Source organism: Vulpes vulpes, chromosome 12 (genome assembly GCF_048418805.1).
Source record: "Vulpes vulpes isolate BD-2025 chromosome 12, VulVul3, whole genome shotgun sequence".
NCBI classification, from domain to species: Eukaryota; Metazoa; Chordata; class Mammalia; order Carnivora; family Canidae; genus Vulpes; species Vulpes vulpes.
Genome location: NC_132791.1, coordinates 49,639,563 through 49,655,937, shown reverse-complemented (window position 1 = coordinate 49,655,937; position 16,375 = coordinate 49,639,563). Strand labels below are relative to the sequence as shown.

At 45.1% G+C, this 16,375-nt stretch overlaps 1 protein-coding gene across 1 annotated transcript in view; it reads right to left on the bottom strand.

The window, feature by feature from the left end:
- SPOCK1 (SPARC (osteonectin), cwcv and kazal like domains proteoglycan 1) overlaps positions 1-16,375 on the bottom strand; it is a 490,834-nt gene that overhangs the window by 123,670 nt on the left and 350,789 nt on the right. Inside the window, exon 5 of the mRNA XM_072728537.1 lies at positions 8,932-9,058. Within this exon, the coding sequence (XP_072584638.1) occupies positions 8,932-9,058 (127 nt within the window). The remainder of the gene's footprint in view (positions 1-8,931; positions 9,059-16,375) is intronic.

Here is a 16,375-nt window from a genome sequence, read left to right as displayed (position 1 = left end):
ACATCTGTGCTTCCTGAAAATGTCACAATAACCATTTTACCTGAAAGTTTATCCTCAGGAGCCAAGAAACCTGTGTTATCTTGGCATGTTCCAAGAAGAAATAAATGCTTAATATAAGTAGGACAGATGTGCCACAGGATCAGAAGGAAGTATTACAACATTAGGCCAAATGGTTGAAAAGAATTTTGAATTAAAATAAGGCCGAATCTACTCTATTTTGCATGAACTCTTTCTTTAACAGGATAACTAACATGTCTGGTATAGACTTGGCTTCTATGCCTGTCTGTGCCTATCATTCATAGACACTCAGAATGCCCTAATAACTTCTTACGGGCTCAAGCCAGTGTCATTTAGCTGAAGCTGTTTATGAGGTTACTATATTTGACATTTTAAGAGGTGATTATGTAGTACACTGCTTTTAAAATTTTACCTGATCCAGGGAATAATCTTGCCCTCCTTCTCCAGAAAAAAATATTACCCTTGATCATAGTGAATGGCAGGGAGGAAGAAGGTCAGACGGCCACTGTATTCGACTGAAGGTTGGACATATGATTCAGAAAGATCCAGGTGGAATCCTTCGCTGCTGTTGAAGCACAGACACTGGTACATTTCTTTCGAGTTCCTAGGCTGGGAGGAAATGAATCTGGGGCTGTCAAAATCGCTATTTTCTGCCAAGGGGAGAAAGCCTCTTTGCAGAATGAAGCCAAGCAGAGATAGACAGAGAGACAGAAGGAAACGTAGTGTTGTCAACACTGAATTTCCTCTTCTTTCTCTGAGGTCTGCCTTCCCCAGTATACTTTCTAGCCTTATATGGCAGTAAATCTTCATTTGGGGATTAGGGAGAAAGTGAGTTATGTTTATGTCACTTGAAATCAAAAGCATCCTGATGATACAGCTGGTATTTTACATTACTTTTCAGATGGCTTTGCATTCATCGAAGTAAAGACTGATTGGAGAATAGGACCAGTGTTCGAGGATGTCGGCCCTGCTGCTTCCAAGCTATGCTGCCCTTGGTAAAGTTCCATTGTTTCAATGATCACATCTTTAATTTGAGACTAATCACAGTACTATCTCATAGGTTTGTTGTGGGAATTAGATGGGATAAAAGAGGAAATAAAATACTATGGCACTTAGCACAGGTCACAATTCTTAATACATATTTAGTATAAGTGCTATTGTTTTGTTGTTCTTAAATAGTCATTATCAAGACTATTTAAAATATTACTAAGCTAGAGACTGATAGGGACCCCTAATATCTGCTCTATCCTTCAATTATATAACTCTCAAATTTTAGCTAGGCACATAGCTGCTCAGAATAAAAACTACATTTCCCAGACTCCCTTGCAACCTTTGAAGCCTTAGGATTGTGTCCAATAGAATGTGAGCAGAAGTGACATTGGTGACTTCTAGATTGTGCCCCCTTCCATTCCTTCTTCTTTCTGGATGGGGCACAGGAGCCACCTTGGACCCAGATGCAGAAGCTCAACAATTTCACTTGCCTGGAAGCAAAATAAGCTGAAAGGATCCTAGTCATGACCAGCATTGGGCTGCTGACCTGTAGAATGTTTGCATGAAAGAGAAATAAGACTTCATCCTATTTTAGACTCTGTTTCATCTGGGTTTTTGTTACAGCAGCCAGAACCTATATCCTAACTAGGACACAATCACTCTTTTATATACCATTCGTACTTGTTTCTTCCAAAAAACCCTGCGAAGGAGAAAAGGGGAGGATAGCTAAACTAGAGCAAGAATTCTATTTAAACTAAGAGTCGAGGGTTTTTGTATCCTGAATTCTAGCTCTCATTCTAAATGATACCTGACTACTGCTGACAGAGGAAAGGAGGGTGAAAATGAACAAGACCTGAGGGGAAAAGGCAAAGTTGGGGCATCTGCCATGGGAGATGTGTCCCCAAATCTCAAACTGTTTAACATATAAAACACAACTGCTTAGAGTTTGTTAGAGCCACTATTTCCCCAATGTTATAAAACCTCTCTTGCCAGCTTTTTCTAAGCAACAGAAAATCAGAATAATGAAACCTACTGCATGACCCCCCTCATCAGACCCTTAGTGTTCACATAGTCCACAGGTACACTACTGCATTCTCCCCCTGCTACCTGACAGTACACGGGGATGGGGTCAGGATTTTTAATGTTTCTTGTCCCTCCCCAGGGCCACCAGATGGACATATCTAATGGCTCCCCTATTTGCCACTGGTCCTCTAATCCTTGGGCCAATACTATCACTGTGTTCCAGTCCCCCGAAGCACAGAATATACAAACGCAAGCCCTTCAGCTTTTGTTTCCCATCATCTGACTTTCTGCTTAGCCAGAAGCAATGAGCCACTTGCAAGTGAAGATAGTTCTCAACCAGCAGGTTCTATGGAGACAGGGCTAACCAAAAATATCCCCCAGAACACTGACACGTTCAGCTCTGTTGCAAAGCAGAGGAGCTGTACCTAAAAGGTTCCCATGCGTGTCATGGTAACAGAGCCACAAAAACGGGGGGAGATTGGGAAGAGACACCAAGTTTAATGCTATCTTGCAAAGTCTTAAAATCCACATTGTGGATTGCTCTAACCCTCAGAACAGCCTGTGCATGGGAAATGCCGGCCAACAGAGAGAGACTCCATTTGCCAAGAACTTCAAACATGACCTTTACTTGGTAGCAATTGTTGGAAACTATTAAGATGACTCTGAAAATAATATAATCTGCGGTGACAATATGTTGAAAGAAATGCCAACCCTGTAAAGCAAGCTCTCTCTCTCCCCCTCCCTCGTGTGTGCACACTCAAAACAGAAGAGAAACATTTTCCTCCACAGCAATTCTTAACTCTGCATCTCTCTTCTGCGTCTAGACATAAATGAGCCATTTGCTAATTGTTTAACAGTGATTAAGGAAGTAAACGTTCTGGGGAGGAGGGGTGACAGCAGAAGGGTGTTCGCCTGCTTGTTTTCCAATTACCAATAGCCACATCAGCGGGAGAATGGAGCTGACTCTCAGGAGCTCCCAGCTTCATTTGGGGAGCCCTCTCCTTGAGGTCAGGCCAAGCACTGGTGGCTTCTGACTAGGAAATGAGCAATCCTAGCACAGACATCTGAGCTTTGGTCAAGTGGGTCCAGATTGAGGGGATTCAATGAAGTCCTCGTGAAAGAGGAATTTCCACCCCAAACAGGATGTGGAGCAGTAGGGCTCTCCTCCCTTCCAAGTTGGGGACCCCAGAGCCACTCCACCTCCCAAAAAAGCTCTCTCCTCCAAAGGAAAGAAAGTTGAGCTTGTCTACTCCAAAGCACAGGCTGCCAAACTGTGGTCGGCCATGGCTATGTCCCTCTGCACACAGGCAAAATGAAAAGCTGGCAGCCAGGACCCCAATAAGCTTTCATCCTTCCATGGGATGACTGGAGAGGAAGCAATGGGGCTCACAGATGAGGGGTTCCCAGCTGGCCCAGGCTGCGGCCAAAGAGGTATTGGCAGGAGGATCTTCAAGTCCTACCAGGACTAAGATGGTGAAGAAGTCCTTTTGCTAAGCTCAGTGCTGAGATGATTTTCTTTATTTGAAATTCACAATCACCAAGACCAGCTCCAACTTCCTGAACGCCTCTAGATGTTCTAGAGTCTAGAGACTGCTTTCTGCCCATCTCTGTACCAAATACAAATGTCGAGACCTCATGCCTACCAGAAGGCCCCTCAGAGCTACTCTGCTTCTAGTCCTGCCCCTGACCATTCCCACACTTCAGCCAGTGTAAGTGACTCTGAAACCAGAAACTCTCAAAAGGATCCCCAGCCCTGTGAGGGCAAAGTCCAGCCCCTCACATGGCCATCGAGGCTGGGAAGAAATGGCCCCTGATTGCTTTTGAACCTCATTTCTGTAGCTAAAACCCTGTCCCTAGTCCTCATGTGGTCAGTCATCCTAACGCTGTCACCAGCTCCTCCAGGGGCCATGCTGTCTTTTATCTATTTCTTCAACCACCCTCTCCCATCTGTTGGATGAGCTTCCCTCTATGCCACTCTTGCTCTGGCTGATTCCTTACAGCCTTAAAGTCTCAATAGAATTACCATTTTCCCTCTGAAGACCGTTCACACCTCCTAACTGGTGGAGGTGGTCCTGCTCAGTGTCCTACAGTACCCAGAATGTCCCTTATCTGAACATCTTCTCTAATAAAGGAGATTGCTTTTCAATTTACCCACCTATAAGTTCCATGAAAACTAAGGCTTTCCTTGCTTTGTCCTTTGCCACAACACAGCAATTAGGACAATGCATAACACATGGTAAGAAAGAATAAATGTTCACCAAGCTTCCAGACTACTTCAGTTTTTCTGGCCAGGAGAACATGACATCAAGGATCATTAATGACTAGGGGGATGCTAACTATCTCCAACCTAAGTCCAAGGGCCTACTTAGAGCCTTAAATTAGCTGTAGGCCTGGCCTTCAATTTATCTATCCACCCCCTTGCTGGTTTTCAACTCCTTCTCTTTTATGGGTATGGAGTCTGAATAAACATTTACTGCCATGTAACGTATCCCTTCGTATCAAGACTTTGTGCATTCTTGTTCCTTTATCTCTGATCCTGGAGGAGTCATGAAACTCTGAGTGGTGTCCCTGATGCTAGGACACTGAAACCATAAATCTAACCACAACTCGAACTCCAACCCTAACCCCAACCCTAACCCCAACCCTAACCCCAACTCCAACCCCAATCTGAACTCTAACCCCAACCCCAACCCTAACCCCAACACCAACCCCACCCATAACCCCAATTCCAACCCTAACCCCCCCAAATCCAATCTCAGTCCTAACTCTAATCCCAACCCTAACCCTAGCCCTAACCCTAACACTAACCCCACAGAAAGGGGCTCCTAAGCACATTCCTCCAGTTCTAGGATGGTCTGACTTCTGGGTGTAGAAGCAGAAGTAAAGTTCATGTGATGTCACCTGAAGATAAATACCCAGGAACCAGAACAGAGCTGATGTGCAAGCTCTTTCTTCTTCCTATTCCTAACAGTGTGCCCTATAGCCTTCAGATCCAACCATGAAAGTGCAACACTTCCCGTGCAGTACTGTGATCATTTATTAAGGGGTGTAGTTTTCCCTGATGATGATGGGGACCAATGCTACAATATATTTTGCCCACGTTAATTTTTGTGAATTTGACTTATGGTATCAAATCCCTCCTGTGAAACATGTTTCATGGTCTCATCTGTCCTTTGTTTCCTGACCCCAGTGGCCATAACTCCAGGGGATGGGGTCCATTAATAGCGCATTCACTCTTATTAACTGACCATCTATCTACTCATGGTCCTCCCAACAGCTTTGTCTGTAAGACTAAAATGTCCTCTTAAACCTCCATAAAAAGGTGGCCGTGTATTTGGGGGTAAGAATTCAAACACTTCCAGTGGTAAACCAGACCAGACTGAAGTATTCCACATGGAAGGAAGTCTTACTGAATGCCACTGGGGCTTAGAACTTTCCTCAGGTTCTGAGGCCTTAAAGCAGTCAACACACAGCTATTGACTATTATTTGATTCATTTCCTCAGGACAAAGAAAATGCCAACTCTAGAAGTTCAGACAAGGTAGAAAACTATCGGTCTACTACCAGAGACCAATACCCACATTTTCCTCTGCAGTGCTACCCCTCCCTGACTCCTTCCTTTTGTTTTAACTTTAAATGGGAGCAGCTGATTATAGACATGGAGACAGGAAACCTTGGGTTTCAAACTCCATCACTGTCCGTGGCTCTATGGACCTCAGTATGCCGCATATGGAGAATGGGGAAAAGGATACTACAGCTCCTAATAAGAATACTTTAGGTCTCTTCATTTGCTTCCAGAAAAGACAGCTGAGCTGATCTGGGAAACTGAGGACTCTGTTTCAGCTAGTGCTGGAATTCAAGGAAACTAGAGCAACAACATGTTGTGGCCAATGAAGGCTTTGCGGGCACAGCAGTATCTGGAAGTCATACTTCTTAGAAGAATCAGGAGTCATTGCAAAAGACTCTTCCAAATCCTGATCCTGCCTTTCAGATAAGCTATTTATCAGTACTGGTGAGCAGGCAACCTTCTCTAACAAAAAGCCAACTTTCTTGCCCAGACTGCAGGGGGGCCATGCCCAGCAAGCATTTTCTGAGACATTCTCTGGGCAACTGACAGCACTTCAGACCATGGCTGATGGGTTACTCCTTGCAGCTCAGAAGTCAAGGGGAGCTGGCATTTGAGGCTCTTTTTGTGAATGAGAGGCGTAGGCGAGAGGGCAGGTATTGCTGGTTTGATATGCAACCCACCACTTACCCCAACAGCCCTGATCACCCACTGACATTTCATGGCCTGTCTTCAATCCCAGGCTTGAGGATCAGACCATTTGCTCCAGAGCTGGAAGGAATAATTTGAAGAGCCAGACTGGGTCTTCATAAGGAGAGAATCACTGCAAGGAGCCTCTGACTCTCTGCCTCCCACCAGGGTGGGTGTTTAGCTAAGTGACTCAGCCCAGGTTGGGGACACAGCTTATTTTTCTCAATCACTGCGCTCTCTGCAATCCATTCACTCCAGTCCCAGATGGGTTACTCATTCCCTCTCATCCAGAGTCCTTGGAGGCTCCCCTCTTGTCCATGAAACTCACAGAACACCCACTATGTACTCCATCTCACGCCTGTTGAAGGTGGTGACAGGCACTACCTCTGTCTCTAGGGCCTCCCATCCTTAAGGCAGACACAGAAAAGAAGGCAGTTATAGTAACGGGTGTCCCCCAAGCCAAGCATTGCCCGATGATGTGCTCACCTTCCAGCTTTGGCTTTAGGTCTCCTCTTAGACTGTTCTCTCACCTTCCCTCTCCCCCCACTTCACAATGTGGCAGCCACACGGGTATCCTCTTCTTCACACACACCATCCTGCCTTAGAGCCTTGGCTCACACTATTTTCTCTGTCTAGAACATTCTGCCCTCTAATCTCCATTTAAAAGACACCTCCTCAGAAAGGTCTTCCCTTAGTATCCCCTATAAAACATCCTCTCTCTCTCTCTCTCTCTCTCTCAGCCCCATTGTAACACTTGCCAAAATTTGAAATTATATATTTGTTTGGTTATTTATTTCTGTCTCCCCTACCACACTGCAACCTACAATTGAACTGGAATGGTGTCTGTCCTATTCCCCATTGTCATGCTCTGCACAGGCCCTAGAAAAACTAGAAGGGTTCAAAAACTATGTGCTACCCAGTAAAGGAAGAAGCTTTTGTATAAGGACTGACAATGGAGTAGGAAGGCAACAGACTCTGGAAAGCTCTGTTAGTAATGAGAAAAGGTCTGGGTTTAGTTTTAGCAGGAAGAAGAAAGACACCCAGGCATTTTAACAGGGGGAGACACACAAACAGACCTTTATTACAGAATCCTCCCTACCTCTTCTGTCATTTGGAAATGGCCTTTGGGAGCAGAGGAAGGGCAGATGGCAGGTGAAGAGATCTAGGAGGAGAGGTCTATAAAAACCAACATCCTCACTATTTAGTGTAGTCCGTTGAGCAGCAGCATGGATGCCACCCAGGAGCTTGTTAGAAATACAGGATCTCAGGCCCCATGCGAGGCCTGCTATATCACAACGAGTATTTTAGCAGAATCTCCAGGTGACTGTTCACATCCCTGGAAGTCGGGCTTTATTGGGAGACAATGCTGGCTACATCTGCCTTTGGGGAATGGGGGACAGAACAAATGCATCAGTGCCCCCGAAGAATCCACAGCTCCAGATGCATGCAAGGGGGCAGAAGCAAGCCCTGTTACTACAAACTATCTCAAATGGATTCCATCACGGGCCAGGGACAGTAGGGTAAAGGGTCAGGGGTGGGTATGCAGAGCCGAGCTGGGCTATTTAACCAAGATGTACTGGCTGTGACCCCTGGCAGAGAAGCTGCAATTCCTAGGTAAGGTCTGACATTGAGGATGTAAGGATTTCTGATTCTAGCTAATGAAGATATGTGAATTCTTTTATTTCCATTCTAAGTTTCCCCAGTACCTGGCACAGAGTTTGATACCTAAGAAAGGCTCAGATGATACGTGTTGAAAGAACAAATGGTCAAAGAGTGATCATGATACTGACATCATAACACAGATCACATGGGCCTGGGTAGAAGCTAGACATACTTTTTGCCTCCCTGTTTTGTTGGACATATCCCCTTTAGTTAGAAAAATGTGAAAATTTGAAAGGATACAACTCTGCTTCCAGTGAACAAACATATATCACCTGTGCGACAGAGGATCTACGGGAAAGTATGGCACAGTCTCAAAATAACCCAAAGAAGCCTCTGAGGACAGCAGGTACTAAGGGCTCTCCCAGGCTTGTGGGGTCTCCATGGTGTAAAGGGTGGGATGGTGAGGGGCTCACAGGAACACAAGCTGTCACCTGGGTGCAGAGAGAGGGAGGGACCAAGACGGGACCCAGTAGAAAAGCCCAAGTACCACATGGTAGGGGGACCACAAGTGGCCAGGGTATTGCTGACAGCACCTGTCTTTAGCCCCAGAACCTACCCACAAATGAGGCTCCCAGAAACAACAGGAAGACAGAGAGAAAGCACTGCAGCTTGAGCTGTAGCACATAGGCAATCACATCTTACAGCAAACTCCAGAGACACCCACTGGCTGAGCTATATGACTTATATCTTTGGAACAGCTTGCTACCTGGCCTTCTCCATGAAGCCTGCCTGGATTGACTTCAGGATCACATGCCACTCTCAGAACCACCCTTTCCTCATAGTACTTGATCCCTCTAGTTACATGGAAAGTGACATTTTTATCCTGTCTCTTTGGCTAGAGAATCCATTCATGTGGCAGTCTCTTGAGGTCAAGGCCCAGAGCCCACCAAGATTCACAGACCCCAGTTTTGGTACAGAGACTTGTCAGAACAAGAAGCCATGGGATATTCTCAATGACAAGATAAAAGAACAGAGATGACTGACCTTGGAAGTATAGGTGTGGCCATCAGAGCCGCAGACCATGGCTGACTGCGCCGCGGGGCAGGGCTTGCACTTCACCAGGTTCGAAGGGCCAACCCAGTGTTTGTAGGCCACATTCCCCTTCTTTTGCCTGAGGATGGAGAAAGAGAGGTTAGGTTCGCCGAAGCTCTGGTCCCCAAGGGTGTCCCCCTGCAAGTTGCCTGGACAAAAGCCCAATAAATAAACCAAAAGGCTGGTCCCACAGCCGGGCGCACCCTGGAGAACTCTGGGGGTGTTCCCATTGTGCTAACAAGCTGATGGGGACAAGCGCATCTGTTCCTAAAGCCCTGGTCCAACCTACCAGGTGAGCCAAGGACAACATGACCATTAGAAATAATGAAAAACGTGACTTGGTGACATGAAAAAACATTCACAACACATTAAAAGAAACAAGGAGGGAGTGGCTCCATCAGCTCGCAAGCCCCCGGGACAGGCTGCAGCCTGAGCTCACAGCCCTCCTAGGGGGCTGCCCCACAGACTCAGAAAGCAGTCTGGACAGAAACGCATCTCCAAACAACCCATTGGCATCATCACAGCTGTGGCAAACGATCTCTGGATACATTTTGAAGCCCTTTCGGTCTAGCCTCCAAATGGCCATTCTACAGAGGCCCTGGCATGACATCACTTGCAATGGCTGAAATCATCAGAACTCTACTCTTCTGCTCAGCTCCAGTTTCTCCCATCCTAACCTGCGTCATCATGATAAATGATGCTGTTAGGGTGGCTTACGGCCATGGAAGGAACCCTACCCCCGAATCATAAGCCACTGCAGTGACAGCGCCCTTCTCCTGGGGTCCAGATGCTCTCCGCACAAAGCACGGGGAGGGATTCTCATGGCCCCACGGCCAGCTGCAGCGGGAGGATGAGCATCTCTGGACAGCCCATCCACCAAGTAATCACAGTTGCCCTGCAAGTTTTTTTCATGGCGGTGCTACCTGGAGGTTAACCTCTGGGTTCTGGAGTCAGAAGACAAGTGCCAATCTCAGCTCTGCCACTTAGTCACTGTGTGATCTTGGCAGAATATGTAATAACCCCAGAACTCTAAGTAAGCCTCAGTTTCCTCATCTGTAAAATGGAGAGAAATAGACCTACTTCAAGTCAGTGGCATGAGACTGAATTAGCTGATGCACATACTCGGTATAATGCTTAAAAAGCAGAAAGCCATAAAAATATCAGCTGTCACTAGAATTCTTATTTGCCCCAACAACAGATTGGGGTAGAGAGGAAGAAATTACCACCGCCAGAGAAACGTGCCTTCATTCCTAGGCCCGAGACTTGGAATGGTATTTAACTCTCCAGAAGAACGCGTGCGGCCACACAAGGAAAGCATTTCCACTCCATATGAATTTGGGTTTGGAGTTTGAGGTAACCCACTTTCTTCCAAATGAAGGAAAGTAATGTAGGATGAGCACCTCCCCCCAATCTGGTTCTTATCCTACCTCAAACCTTCCCTCATCATTTGGGGGAGGCAGTCAAAGGAGGAATGACTCTTCAGGAAACTACCTTTGAGACTGACCATGTATCCACAGCCTAACCCTTGGGGCCACCAGGGGAGCCCAAGCTGGCAGGGCCACAGGGCTTGGCCTGTCTGAACAATGAACTGAAAAAGGAGGTCCTACAAGGATGCTATAAGATCACCTACTCCAGAAGTGAAACCCAAGTTGGCTAAGAGCCTTGCCCAAAGTCATGAAGACACTTGGTGGCTAGGCCTATGATGACATTCACACAGCTGCACAGTGGCCAAGGATAAGCTCTCTTCTTCAGCCTCTATCAGCCCCGCCTACACTACTAACTTGAAATTTCTTCGGGGGCATCTACATGTTTGTCAGGGATAGTTCTCTCTGACTCCCTGCTTCCATAGCAGCTATCCACCTGACCCTGGCCCTCTCTGTCTGGAATAAAAACATCTGCATTCCTAAATCACACAGGCATGAGGCTTTCCATTATTCTTTGCCAAACATAGTTTACTCACTCAAAGTCTGTTTGGGACTAGAGGAAAAGGAAGGATGGGTGATGGGACTCCACGCAGGCTGTCAGCACAGGGTGAATCTGAGAGTCCATGATTCCTTCAGCAGAACATCGCACATTTATCATCATTCACACAGCAGACTGCCTGACACTGATGATGAATCAACAAATACAGGGAGCAGTTCTGGCATCTGGCAACCCCTCTCCTGGGTCAGTCTCCAGCGTGCATGGCCAATGCTGAAGCAATTCTTGTTATGAGTTACCAGAAAGGGGCTATAAAGTCCAAAGAGTGGCAGCTCTGCTGGGGCAGACATAACCATGTTCAAGGATGCACCAGAGGAGAGAAGGAGATGAACCAAAGGGAGAGGAGGGAACAGGGAATCCCGAGCCAATGGCTTTGAGGAAGAAATGAAATCACCATGAACTACTAGTTAGGGATAGGTCATCCCTGCCCCTGGGCCTGAACTTGACTATTAAACTAAGTTCATTATGGGGACACAAAGAGATGAGGCTGACTGGTATATACTAGCAGATTGGGTGCATCATGGAGGCTCCCTAGATCCCTGTGGTGAGTTTCTATGTGCTGACCATCGCAATGGGCACTCAGAGGTTCATCACAAAAATCACAGACTGTCAGAACAAGAAAATACCTTAAAACAAATCCATTCCAACAGCTCTATTTCATATAGGATGAATCAGACACAAATGGGAAGGGAGTTGGCCAGTGGTACACAGAAATATAGCAAATCTACCTCTCATGTATTTGTCCAAATGAAGTTATCCTGGAAACAGCTACACTGCTTTGGGACCACTTTATTCCCTATTTTGGCATCTGTATTTTCAACATCAGGACTCAATTTTATACATAAAGCTCCTCTGAAACATTGTCCCTGGCTCCACAGCTACAAAGAGGTAAGCTGAACATACCCCATGTCTCGTGGAAGGGAAGCACCATGTCTTACCTCTCATAGTATGCCTTGGGGACTAGAGGTAAAATGGCCAACCCAATATAAATTTTCACATTTCCAGTAGAACAAGCACACCTGTTATATTGGAGCAGACTCAGATGTCCGTTATCTTACTAGGACTCTAGTGGGCATGGCACACAAACCTACAGTCTCTGTCCGGAGACCATATTCTATAAAATTATGTACAAATGTATGTGAACCCAAGGAGGCATAACTTCCCTGGCTACATAAATTTCAATATCCACAATTCAGTCCAAACCCTAAAAATTAACCAACACAGTCAAGGCAAGGGACCAAGTTTTCTGACTATAAGGTATTTCACTTTTTAAGTCAAGAATGAAATCCTATGAAGGTATCTTGATGGAACTGCTATACTCAATGTCCAGACATTCATCATCTGGGGTGACACAAGCAATTTAATCTGGGAAGCAGGTCCTGCCAGCCTTTCAGTTGGCCACAAAGTCCTAATTCCACCCTGACCTGGCTGGTGCTACGGGCAATCATACCTCCTACCCTGCTGACAGTACGGCAAAGAAAATCCCAACCCAGCATCACCCCACTAGGGAGAGAAGACAGATAACTGGCAGGCCACAAGAATTTCCTTTTTCTCTTGTGCTTAACTGCTTATTCTCAGTATTTTTTTTAAGTTTACCAAAATTTCCAGCATTTATGTTTTTGAAGAAGAGTGATGATTCTTCAGTACAAATCTGATGATGTGATTTCCATACTTAAAACCTCCGTCTTTTTGCTACCTCCTAGACCATAGGCTGAATTCCTACTAGTTTTAGTGTTAAACTGACTGACCTACCTTTACAGATCAGTGTTTGCTTTGTTCCTCCTTCGAGACACACACACACACACACTGACCACAACCACCAAGTATTTTTGCTCCAGCCAACTTCTGCTGTTTCCCAGAGCCCACTAACAATCTTTGTGCACCTGTGCCACCATGTGGACTTTTCCTCACTCTGACACATCTTCATTCCCACTCACATTTTTCCCCTCCATCTTTTCTGCTTCATAAGGAAGGCTTCCTTCAAGGCCCAGTTCAATACCCTCCTCCTCCAGGAAGCCTCCTGGGGCCCCTCCACAAGCAGTCAGGCTGCTTGCCCATGCCATCATGGTCCTGGCAATCACTTCTAGTCATGCTCTGGACTATTTTTCCAATGAGAATCTTGCATCAACTTTGATCAAATTCTAAGTGGCTATGATTATTCCAACAGGACATGGGGCATACTCAGGCTAAGAGCCTTGGAGCCCATCCTGGATACCTCTTCTTCCTGCCCTCACCACTTTTCCCCATCCCTCAGTCCTAGTGATCCAACTCCAGCTAGCCACATGAGCCTCTTACATGTTTCTTGCATGTGCCATGCAAATTTAAGTCTCTACGACTGAGCAAACACTTTCTGCCTGACTAGCAAATGTCTGTCCCTCATCCAAGCTTCAAATCAACTGCTTTTCATGAAGCCTCTCCTGAACCTGTGAGCCTGATCTCAAGGAGAACTGATCATGACAGTATTTGTTCCAGCATTACACCTTGTTCAGACCCAGCTGTGACATCCACTGTTACATAAAGCAGTCCTTTTTGAGTCTATCTTCCTCAATGAACTGTGCACGCCTCAAGGGAAATGACTGGGTCTTACCATTTTTGTGTGCCTGGGGCTTGGAAACATAGTCAACTCTCAACGTATGAGTTTGTTCAGTGAAAAAAGTAACTCTATTAATCTAGACCTTTAGAACTTTCTCCCTTTATCTCTGGAAATTACTAGCACTAAACAGACAATAACATATCATGTGATTTTAAACAACAAGAACTCAAGAGACCCAAAAATCCTGAGTCAAACTTGAAAAAACAATTAGCAAAAATTTCTAAAGACAACTGAGAAGTGTGGAGGGAATTCTCCTCTGCATCTCAGGGCCTAAAGGATCCTCCTATTCCAGAGGTTGAACCACTTCCCAAGCTGGCTAAGGACCTCTGATGGGAGTGGTTCTAAATTCCTAGCAGATATCAATTTTTAGGTTTAGGAATGAGAAATCACAATTCTCAGGAATCCTCAAGAACTGCTGAAATAGTAAGTTTCTCTATATTCTTCACAATATTTACATGTTTTTTAAACTAAAAGTAAATATTAGGCTTAGTATTATTTATAAAGAAATCTAGCCTGAAGTGAAAGTCCAAACAATGGAAATTGTCAGGAAACATTATTGAGTAGTATTCAAATGATGGGACCTCTGGATTTTCTAGCAAGTTAACAGCACAACACAGAATCACATGTTAATAGTTTCAATTTTAAGACTTATGTCTTCCAAAATGATTCTTTGGAACACCACTCAGAGGATTTCTCTTAAGTGTATGTAAATAAACTTATTAGTGTTCATATTATTTACAAGAGCAACTCACACTCTTACAAGAGGGCAGCAGCTATAAGCAAGACTGGCCAGATTGTGACCATTCTTTCCAACATGTTCTGTCCTAGTTCCTGGAAAAATTAACCTTAACCCTCAAGTCCAAGAATTTCTTGCTCTTGCTTCCCACTGGATCCTGTTGCTCCTCACTCAAATGTCCCTACCCTCACCAATCAAGGCAAGTCCCATCTCCTGCCAATTCTCCACAATTGACACCAAGGAGATCTTTGATGACATCAGTTGCGATCCAGCATTTCACTTGGCCATGGCCAGAGTAGGACCATAGCCAAGGCTTAAGGCAAAATAATGGCAGGACAGACACATTTGGAATAATTTTTTAGGTGGTAGATATGCAAATATACATTTCCTCACATCCATCCTGCACAATGAAATTCAATAGTTTGTGTCCAAAAAATTTCAAGGATATACTGGGGGTGGGGGTTGCTAACAGCATATGTAGGATGGTTGACTTTTTTTTTTCTCTTGGTTATTGAAGAAGGGTCCTTCATGGTATAATACCCTGGTATTCTCACAGGTTTGCATAACTTTAAATAAAATTGCTTTACTCTGTGTGAACAGATGGTCAAAGATTGAAGCGATTCTAGATCTTAAGTCACAGTAGCAGGACTTTAATAGTTTGGTGTGACTATCACCTGCCAGTCTAAGTGCCCTGAATACATCTCCCTGACTCCTCATGCACCAGGACCCTCTGACAGTAGATGTTATCATTAGCCCCTTTTTACAAAGGGGAGAAACGTGAGACTTACGAAACAGCCAGCCACACTCTCAGGACCTTTCCTTCTGTTCTGTGTTTATTCTCTCATCAGCTCTCTAAAGCAGACCTGTCAGCACAGAGCCATGGAGAACCCCACCCAAGAAGGGTCCCTTTCCAGTAATCCCAGTGTTTGTTTGCTGGCAGCCAGCATCACAAGCATTTTATTGTCTTGTTAATATCAAACTGCCCATTCAAAAATAAGTTTGAATTTGTTTGCAAAATCAGAACTAATTGCTTCTAAAACAAGGATGGAAGATACTCAGATAGCTGACGTGGTGGCTATTTTGAACCAGAGACAAAATAATGATGTTAATTGAAATGAAAAACATGTTAACTACTGAAATAATCTGTCATGTAAAATGATGCTATAATTCCTCTGTTGTTAGGGCTATTTGAGTCATTATACAAAGTCATAAAATTATACAGGACGAGCATAATGGCCTGTGTCATTTACAAAAGCTGCTTTGATGACAGAAACGGGCTCTCATGTCAGACACTCTCCATCCTGGTATCCACGGGCTCATGAGTCTCCATCCTCTTCCAAAAGAAGAAGATTACAGACACAAGATCCTGTCCCAAGAGAGTCCAATTTTCCTAATGTACAGATATCCATCAAAGAACAAGAGGAAGAGTTCTCAGTATTCATGGACTAAAACTACGGTGTGCCTAGGAATGTCCCAAGTGCCACTGGGCACCCATGTGGTACAAAGACATGCTGCTTACAGATGCCTGAAATTTAAATGGCAGATACATAACAGCAGCTATGCATTTAGTGAGGACTTACTGTCCCCCTGATACTATTACTACCACCAACAGTAACTGACATGTTTTAAGCTTTAAGTTTCAGGTATTGCTTTAAGCCCTTTATGCAGTACTGTGTCTCATTTACCCCTTCCAACATCCCCAAGAGGGAGAAAAGATATGGTGAACATGGGAAGCTGTGCTGGGGAGTAATTGGGGAGGCTTCAGGAGCAGAACAGACCTGCAGAGACAGGAAGGACCACACTCACATGGTGGGTCCCAGTCCTCAGGGTGAAGCACCGACTGATCCACTGATTCAAGCTGGCAAATCAACCACAGGAAAGTCAGCATCTCTGTGTGGCTTTCCTCCATCTGACTCGACCCAGGTAAGGTCAGTGAGGCTCATAACATATTCCAAGTCAAGGATCAAATACCTTAGTAGAGACAGATGTCCTGGAATGAGGAAAAAGCCCTTGGTTCATGGGCATGCTTCCAGACCATCAACAAAAAGACTTCTCAATCACCTTCAAACCCATAGGAAAAGTGCCTA